Source organism: Syngnathus scovelli, chromosome 9, assembly GCF_024217435.2.
Source record: "Syngnathus scovelli strain Florida chromosome 9, RoL_Ssco_1.2, whole genome shotgun sequence".
Lineage (NCBI taxonomy): Eukaryota > Metazoa > Chordata > Actinopteri > Syngnathiformes > Syngnathidae > Syngnathus > Syngnathus scovelli.
The window spans coordinates 16,320,739-16,329,895 of NC_090855.1; the positions used below are offsets into that span (position 1 = coordinate 16,320,739).

General features: G+C 52.3%; 1 protein-coding gene across 7 annotated transcripts; it reads right to left on the reverse strand.

Annotated features, from left to right (window-relative positions):
- Window positions 1–1,379: 1,379 nt before the first annotated feature.
- Window positions 1,380–8,885, reverse strand: LOC125974877 (protein DEK). Of its 7 annotated transcripts, XM_049729785.1 has the most exons (13): window positions 8,732–8,885; window positions 8,513–8,663; window positions 7,378–7,632; window positions 3,399–3,532; window positions 3,170–3,264; window positions 2,972–3,101; window positions 2,569–2,660; window positions 2,412–2,487; window positions 2,048–2,173; window positions 1,912–1,978; window positions 1,714–1,853; window positions 1,584–1,652; window positions 1,380–1,503 (listed from the first exon to the last, which is right to left on the reverse strand). In XM_049729785.1, exons 3-13 carry the CDS (start codon window positions 7,628–7,630, stop codon window positions 1,492–1,494), a joined length of 1,194 nt encoding a protein of 397 aa, XP_049585742.1. In that variant the 5' UTR covers window positions 7,631–7,632; window positions 8,513–8,663; window positions 8,732–8,885; the 3' UTR covers window positions 1,380–1,491. The 7 variants fall into 7 exon arrangements, 5 of the variants coding, with proteins under 5 accessions (XP_049585742.1, XP_049585740.1, XP_049585741.1 ...); XR_007483747.1 differs by having other exon boundaries at window positions 1,777–1,853; window positions 1,916–1,978; window positions 2,412–2,660; XM_049729783.1 differs by having other exon boundaries at window positions 2,412–2,660; window positions 3,399–3,508.
- Between the last annotated feature and the right edge of the window lie 272 nt (window positions 8,886–9,157).

Genomic DNA, 9,157 nt, shown 5'->3' on the forward strand with positions numbered 1-9,157 from the left:
TGACTAGACATGATCAGTTTTCTGCTCGTGCATACACTTGAATGCAGGCCGGTGCAACAATTCCTAAGTACCACAATGATGAATTCAAGACCAGCGATGCTAGACACTCACCGTGGTGACGTCAGACGAGGTGGAAGAACATCGAACTTTCCAAAGTGGTCCAGCGGTGTAGCAAGCCCGCTGACAAAACAGAACAAAACTTAGACCAAGGCGAAACAACGTCAAAAGCAGCTTTTGAGCTCGACGTGAAATTGTCCCACTTTACTTTCACCACTTGTCTTCTTCATTTCTTCCTGCCGCTTGACTGCTGCTCATCGGCACCAAGCACATACTGTCGTCCTCTGCGGCTGTTTGAAGAACTACAACTGAACGCCACAGCCCCACGCTTTGCGAAAACATGTACCGACTGAACATTTTTTAACAAGGTCCCATATTGCGAACTTGAGAAACATCCACTTCACAAATCTACAAAAACGGTGTGAAATTATTATGTTACCTTTTGTTATTTTGTGGGAAAAGGTTCACCTCCATAAACCAATCAGAATTCATTATTTAAATAATTTTCGATTTAAATAGATTCTAGGCCTCAATAAAATCAATAAAAAATCTCGGTCGATATTCAGTGTCCATCGGTTTTCTTATCATGGAAAATCCACATTTTTGCTTTTATATTCATTTTATTATGTACTCAGAGGCTCAAAGATTGTAGAGAAGTGTCAGGTGCTGGGTTATTCTTAGGGAACACAATAATGTGTTAAATGCATTCGTTAGGTTCTTGCTAACGCTAGCATTAGCTTACTTGGTTAACTTGACTGCAGTGCTTGTTTACAAGACGTGTTCATAAATATTGTTTTGTTACGCGTTATTCATGTATGGGCAAGTCTTCTGCCATTAACATGTCAACCGGAAAGGGAGGCCTATCTCATTTGCATTTAAAGAGCGAACCAAAACGCCTTGCTCTGAGCCGAACAAGTACAAAAGAGGGACCTGTGATGCTATCAAAACGAGGAATTCAGACAAAGGTATTGCTGTTCCACTTTATATAGACCATAACTGAATGAGTAAAACATAAGAATTTATTGACGTGATACGTAAGCTTTATAATAAAATCAATGAACTTAAATCGTTGTATTCTCCTAGATCACCACTATATGACACTAAATGCTACACACACTGTCCCCATAAGAGACAGGTTCCACATTAAAAAAAATATTTTTATCACTCTAATTCTGTAATGTCTTATCCAGGTTCCACATTAAAAAAAATATTTTTATCACTCTAATTCTGTAATGTCTTATCCCGCTGGTGAGTTTGTCCCAGCATTGAAAGTGGAACTTTTTCAAAAGGGAACTTTTAAAAAAGCATCCTTCAACCATATCCAAAGTGGGCGCTTTGTTGAAAATGTTTATTGAAGACATAAAAAAAGAAAAAAAGGGTAAAAAAAGGAAAGACCTGTCTGGTTGACGGCGCGTGGACAACGACTCTTGTTCTTCACGTGATGAACTGCGCACGCAAAGGCACGAGTGAGTTAACGGCCAAGTCTCTAGTGCCAGACGGGCTCGCGCGACGCACGCGGCACTCACCGACTTGACCAACTGTTTGATGAAGTCCTTCCTGCCACTCAGATCGTGATCGGGATAGGTGTCAAACACCTGAAAGAGAGCAAGCAATGAGAGCGGGGTGGGTGGGGGTGGGTGGGGGTGTACGACGCACCCTCTGGCAAATTTGCTTCATGGTTATCTGGGCCAGGTCAGCTTTCTTGAGGAGCGCGCGCACCGTCTCCTTCAGCTCGTCGTCGCTTGGCGCTCGCTTGATCATCCGGATGAGCGGCTCGTCCTCGTCTGACGTGTCGTCTGTTGACGTGGAGGCGACCGTGAGCCGGGTCAACCGGCAGACGTGACTGTCTCTCACCTGCGTTGGTGTTCTTGCTACTGCTGTCTGCCTTCTTGGTCTTGGCGGCAGGCCTATTCTTCTTGGCCTGACAAACAGGAAGTGAAGTCATACAGGCAAAGGGATAAGCTGGTAGCCTTTTTCTCTTTTTAAAAACCTCGTCGATGTCCGAGTCAGCGTCTGAGAGGTCCCTCTTGACCCGCTTCCTCTGAGGGAGCGTCTTCTTGGCGGGGGTCCTGGAGCGCTTCTTCAGTGCCAGCTCGGTCACCTGACGGGGCATCGTCTGATGAAAAGAAGTGCATGCAAACACTGTTTAAAAAAAAGTGCATCCAAACAGTTTTGGAGTGGTCAAGGAGCAAAAGATGCTCCTGAAACGTAGGATGTGGATGCAGCGGCCACTACGCTTGAGTGTGGGGCTTCAACCAACCAGAAGAACAACACCAAGGACCCGACAAGTGAGTCCATGTGTGTGTGTGTGTGTGTCTGTATTGGGAATCAGTCATCAGTCACTCATCACTCACCTCATCCTCCTCCTCACAGGCCAACTTGTCTCCAGTGTCGGAAGCTTCAGCATCCGGCGCCTGGTCGTCGTCCTCGCTGCTGGAGTCCATGACAATAGCTTTGGACTTGCTCAACCCTTTGGACTTTTTGGGGCTGGACGAGGAGGACGATACGCGCCTGGTCTTGGGGTCGCCCTCGGCCTTTTTGCTCTTGGCAGCCGCGTCGGTGGCCACTTTCTTCTTGGAGCGCTTCTTCTTCTTCACTGGAAGCTGCAACAAAGGTTGGAGGAGAGAATGAGTGCTGACAAGCGGCGACAAGCACAGCTCACATGACACGGCGGACTAAATGTGGCTGAGGACACGAGCGGGCAAATGGCGCACTTCGCCATTTGAGTGGCTCTCTTGTCTGAGGAGTTCTCCTGCCAGCTCAAACGTCTGACTAATTCCGGACAAGCTTCTTGGTGGGAGTTCCGAACCGCGACTTGGGCAAGTCCAACCGATATGCTGCCAATTTTCGGAGCGCGTTAGATTCACCCATGGACGACGGTCCGAGCCCCACTACCGCCCGCTCGGCGGCTGACCTTTCCGCTGCTCTTGGGCTCCAGCAGGAAGGTCAGGATCCTGTCCACCAGTTCCACCTGCGTGCCTTTCTTCTCCAGGTCCAGAATGCCACAAACCAGCTTGAGCTTGGCCTTGGTGAAGTGTGCGTTCCTGCGGCGAGGCATCGCATTGCGGCGCGGTTAGAGCGGGCCGGGAGGATGCGCCTGCTCCGTACTTACTTGACCAGTTTGTCTCGCTTCTTGAGGTACTGGTCGCTGCCGGCGGGGAAAGGGAAGCCGCTGAAGAGGCGCAGGTTCTTCTTAATGCTAGCCATCTGTCAAAGCATCACAGTCTTTAAGGAGGTGTGCTTGGATGTCATTCGCTTTGCCTTACATTGTGACGTGTTGATGACAAAAAAAAAGAAAAGAAAAGGAACCCGCCAATCTGAAAAGGCGGCCGTCTTCTTACCTTTCCTGGCCGCTCAAATAAAATGGTATGCAGCGGCTTGAGGTCTTCGGACTTGAGTTTGCCAATCTGGAAATTGGTGCGCGGGATGTTTCCCAGCTTGTCGCCGCTTCCTGCACACACGGTAGGTGGCGGATCTACGTGGGGCGGTGGAATAAACAAATCACCGACTATCACTAGCAATGATGCTATTCTTCGTCCGTGTTTAAACTCCAATCCCATTTGCGCAAAACAGACCAATCTTGGTCTCCGTGAGTCGTCACCTTATCGTGGTAGATGGGTTTGCGTGCTCCTATGATCCTAGGAGCCATGTTGTCTGGGGCTTCATGCCCCAGGTAGGGTCACCCAAGGCAAACGGGTCCTAGGTGAGGGGCCAGACAAAGCACGGCTCACACAAGCCACTTATGAAGAAAAACATAAATGGATTTCGTTTTCCCTCGCCTGGAGGCGGGTCACCGGGGCCCCCCTCTGGAGCCGGGCCTGGAGGCGGGTCTAGAAGGCGAGCGTCTGGTGGCCGGGCCTTCTCCCATGGGGCCCGGCCGGGCACAGCCCGAAAAGGAAACGTGGGTCCCCCTTCCCATGGGCTCACCACGTGTTGGAGGGGCCAAAGGGGTCGGGTGCAGTGTAAGCTGGGCGGCGGCCAAAGGCAGGGACCTTGGCGGTCCGGTCCCCGGCTGCAGAAGCTGGCTCTTGGGACATGGAATGTCACCTCTCTGGCTGGAAAGGAGCCCGGGCTGGTGTGCGAGGCAGAAAAGTTCCGACTAGACATAGTTGGACTTGCCTCCACACACGGTTTGGGTACCGGTACAAGCCCTCTCGAGAGGGGCTGGACTCTCTTCCACTCTGGAGTTGCCCACGGTGAGAGGTGTCGAGCAGGTGTGGGTATACTTATTGCCCCCCTGGCTGGGCGCCTGCACATTGGGGTTTACCCCAGTGAACGAGAGGGTAGCCTCCCTCCGCCTTCGGGTGGGGGGATGGGTCCTGACTGTTGTTTGTGTCTATGCACCAAACGGCAGCTACCCAACCTTCTTGGGGTCCCTGGAGGAAGTGCTGGAGAGCGCTCCGTCTGGGGACTCCATTGTTCTACTGGGTGACTTCAATGCTCACGTGGGCAATGACAGTGAGACCTAGAAGGGCGTGATTGGGAGGAACGCCCCCCCCCGATCTGAACCTGAGCGGTGTTCTATTATTGGACTTCTGTGCTCGACACGGATTTTCTATAATGAACACCATGTTCAAACATAAGGGTGTCCATGTGTGCACTTGGCACCAGGACACCCTAGGCCGCAGTTCGATGATCAACTTTGTAGTCATGTCATCGGATTTGTGGCTGCATGTTTTGAACACTCGGGCGAAGAGAGGGGCGGAGCTGTCAACTGATCACCACCTGGTGGTGGGTTGGCTCCGATGGTGGGGGAAGATGCCAGTCCGACCTGGCAGACCTAAACGCTCTGTGAGGGTCTGCTGGGAACGTCTGGCAGAATCCCCTGTCAGGAAGAGCTTCAACTCCCACCTCCGGCAGAGCTTTTCCCATGTCCCGGATGAGGCGGGGGAGATTGAGTCAGAGTGGACCATGTTCAGCGCCTCCATTGTTGAGGCAGCCGACCGGAGCTGTGGCCGTAAGGTCGTTGGTGCCTGTCGTGGCGGCAATCCCCGAACCCGCTGGTGGACACCGTCAAGCTGAAGAAGGAGTCCTATCGGGCCGTTTTGGCCTGTGGGACTCCGGAGGCAGCTGACAGGTACCGGATGGCCAAGCGTAACGCGGCTTCGTTGGTTGCTGAGGCAAAAACCCGGGCGTGGGAGGCCATGGAGAATGACTTCCGTAAGGCTTCGAGGAAATTTTGGTCCACCATCTGGCGTCTCAGGAGGGGGAAGCAGTGCAACGTCAACACTGTTTAAAGTGGGGATGGCGTGCTGCTGACCTCAACTCGGGACGTCGTGAGTCGGTGGGGAGAATACTTCGAAGACCTCCTCAATTCCTCCTACACGCCTTCCATTGTGGAAGCAGGGCCTGGAGACTCTGAGGCGGACTCTCCAATCTCTGGGGTCGAAGTCACTGAGGTAGTTAAAAAACTCCTCGATGGCAAGGCCCCGGGGGTGGATGAGATTTGTCCAGAGTTCTTAAAGGCTCTAGATGTTGTGGGGCTGTCATGGCTGACACGCCTCTACAACATTGCGTGGACATCGGGGACAGTGCCTCTGAATTGGCAGACTGGGGTGATGGTTACCTTCTTTAAGAAGGGGGACCGGAGGGTGTGTTCCAATTACAGGGGAATCACACTCCTCAGCCCCCCTGGTAAGGTCTATTCAGGGGTGCTGGAGAGGAGGGTCCGTCGGGAGGTTGAACCTCGGATTCAGGAGGAGCAGTGTGGCTTTTGTCCTGGCCGTGGAACAGTGGACCAGCTCTCCACCCTCGGCAGAATCCTCGAGGGTGCATGGGAGTTCGCCCAACCAGTCCACATGTGTTTTGTGGACTTGGAGAAGGCGTTTGACCGTGTCCCTCGGGAGGTTCTGTGGAGGGTGCTTTGGGAGTACGGGGTGCCGGGCCAACTGATAAGGGCGATTTGGTCCCTGTATCACCAATGCCAGAGTTTGGTCCACATTTCCGGCAGTAAGTTGGATTCGTTCCCAGTGAGGGTTGGACTCCGCCAAGGCTGCCCTTTGTCACCGATTCTGTTTATAACTTTTATGGACAGAATTTCTAGGTGCAGCCGAGGCGTTGAGGGGGTCCGGTTTGGGGACCTCAGCATCGCGTCTCTGCTTTTTGCAGATGACATGGTGCTGTTGGCTTCTTCGGGCCGTGATCTCCAGCTCTCACTGGAGCAGTTCGCAGCAGAGTGTAAAGCGGTCGGGATGAGGGTCGGCACCTCCAAATCCGAGTCCATGGTCGGAAAAGGGTGGAATGCCCTCTCCGGATCGGGGATGAGATCCTGCCCCAAGTGAAGGAGTTCAAGTATCTTGGGGTCTTGTTCACTAGTGAGGGGAGGATGGAGCGCGAGATCGACAGGCGGATCGGTGCAGCGTCAGCAGTAATGCGTACTCTGTACCAGTCTGTCGCGGTGAAGGGAGAGCTGAGCCAAAAGGCAAAGCTCTCAATTTACGGGTCGATTTAGGCTCCTACCCTCACCTATGGACATGAGCTATGGGTCGAAAGAACGAGATCCCGGATACAAGTGGCTGAAATGAGTTTCCTCCGCAGGGTGTCCGGGCTCTCCCTTAGAGATAGGGTGAGAAGCTCGGTCAACTGGGAGCGACTCAGAGTAGAGTCGCTACTCCATGTTGAGAGGAGCCAGATGAGGTGGCTCAGGCATCTCAGGAATTCATTCTGGACGCCAACCTGGGGAGGTGTTTCGGGTATGTCCCACCGGTAGGAGACCCCGGGGACAACCCAGGACGCGCTGGAGAGACTATGTCTCTCAGCTGGCCTGGGAACGCCTTGGGATCTCCTGGGATGAGCTGGATGAAGTGGCTGGGGAGAGGGAAGTCTGGGAGTCCCTCCTAACCAGCTCAGTGGCCTAGTAGTAGAGTGTCCACCCTGAGACTGGAAGGTTGTGGGTTCAAACCCCGGCCGGATCATACCAAAGACTATAAAAAATGGGACCCATTGCCTCCCTGCTTGGCACACAGCATTAAGGGTTGGAATTGGGGGGTTAGATCACCAAATGATTCCCGAGCGCGGCACCGCTGCTGCTCACTGCTCCCCTCTCCCCCAGGGGATGGATCAAAATCACATGGGGATGGGTTAAATGCAGTGGACAAATTTTACCACACCCAGATGTGTGTGTGTGACGATGATCATTGGGACTTTAACTTTAAAGCTGCTGCCCCCGCAATCCAACCACGGATAAGCGAAAGAAGATAGATGGATAACTGGGGACCAATCTTGGTCCCGTCTTCCGGCCAAGCGCACAGCATGATGTCGGCCTCTGGGTCGATGCCATACCCAAGTGGCTCGGGTACCCGACTAACTCACGTAACGTACCTTGCGTGATCTTCAGCTCTTTGTGTTTGGGTGCCTGTAAGTCCAGCCGCGCCACACTCTTCTTGGCGCGTTTTCCCGCCACGGCAACCTCAGCGGCGGGTGGCCAAGGCGGCTCACATTGCCCCGCCCACATGGGAGACCCGTCTTCTCCAGCCTCTGATTTTTCCGCGACCGTCGACTTCTTGTCTTCCTGCAGTGACTCTGGGCACTCGCCCACTGTTCCCAGCGACACTTCCGCCGCCACGTTACTCATACCTGCGGGTGGGCGCACGCACACACGTCGGCACTCCTAAAATGTTCTGGATGTTAGATTTTCGGGTCAACTTTTAGGTTAAAGCTAAATGACATTTGACAGGCCAACTTTATTTGCCCGTCTGCAAACTTTTGAATTTACATGTCCATTTGTTGACTTTTAAAGTTGCTATCCTTTCCAGTGTCTCTGTTGCCACCTGTCAAGTGGCAGGTGCAACAATCAGAACAGCGTTTCGACACATTGAGGTTCAAACTGTCTGAATCCTCCGATTTCAGTCGCAACAGTTAATAGCGGCGCGATCCAAATAACGTCTGGTTACAGCCTGAGCCGAAGCTCCATGGCCGCTTCCTTCCTGTCGGCAGGCCATCCGAGTAGCGCTCATCAATTGTTGCATTCGTGATATGAAAATGTGACTTTTTCCACCGAGCTGCTTGTTGCCGAACAGCAAGTTATGCAAAAACATTCAGCATTCCGAAGCTGCAAAGCTGAGTTAATTTTAGGCTCCCCCTGAAATTTCAATTTAACTCCAGCTTGAAATTTGCCAACTTTTGCTGAGTCCTGCATGCACGTTATCACACGTGACGACATGTTCAACCTGCGACTCCTTTCCCCCTGCGAAATGATAGGACGGCTATGATGGCAATGTCACGTGACGGCAGATGGCGCCAACATCCAAAACGGCAGCGGAAGGAAGAGGAATTTGGGGTTTCAACACGCGCGTGGCGTCAAAAAGTCTTTGCTCAGCACTGTCAAACAAAATCGCTTATTTGATCTCATTTGATGTTAGGCGGACAGTCAAACAAACAAACGTTTCTGATCTGACACTTGTTTTGACACCTGCCCTTGTCGCCGCTGACGTCATTAATGTGTCTTTTCATTTACCATTGGACTGAAGTGTTGTGACGTTGACTTGTCCGGCCGTCGTGTGCTGTTTGGTGTCGTTAGGCTGGCTGCTAACAGGTTAGCTTCGCTCGCCGGCCGCAATTCAACCAAGTTCCAAGTTGGCACGCCGTTCAAAGTGACACTTGGGAGCCTTCGAAGGACGTTATGACGTCTATGAATGACGTCTGCGACCAAGAGGTCGAAGCAAAGTTTGCTTACCTGACCGAGGTTCCGTGTCGCGTCTCACAACTCCTGCACTTTCCGCCTTTTCCCGTCCGTTTCTTTTCCGATGGCGGTTTCTCTGGAGGGCGGTGCTCCGTCCGCGTACTCACCCCCGATTGGGCACGAGATGGATGACGTATGCGTTGGTCTTCTTCGTCAAAGCTAGGGTGGCCGGTCGTCGGATTTCTGATAGGCTTATGCCCTCAAGAGGACATAACAGTATTGCATCAATAACGCCACGCCTCGCGTCTCTTGACAGTGAGTCCAACATGTTCTAAGTTAAATATTTAGTTGCCTTTCCTTTGAACGCGTGACAAGCCGCTCTCGAGTGCCGCTCAGTCAAACCTTTCAGCAAAGAAAAAAAAAAAACGTTATTTTTGAATCACAGGGAATAAGCAGGCCAGCTGAGCTTTTTTGACGTCC

Bases quoted from the DNA above. Each gene is read 5' to 3' on its own strand.
- LOC125974877 (XM_049729780.1), bottom strand. From the start codon at position 7,630: ATGAGTAACGTGGCGGCGGAAGTGTCGCTGGGAACAGTGGGCGAGTGC. The intron at 3,533-7,377 runs GTACGTTACGTG...CGCCCCACGTAG, and splicing joins AGAGCTGAAGATCACGCAAG to ATCCGCCACCTACCGTGTGT. The intron at 1,653-1,713 runs GTGCGTCGTACA...GCTCTCTTTCAG, and splicing joins TGAAGCAAATTTGCCAGAGG to GTGTTTGACACCTATCCCGA.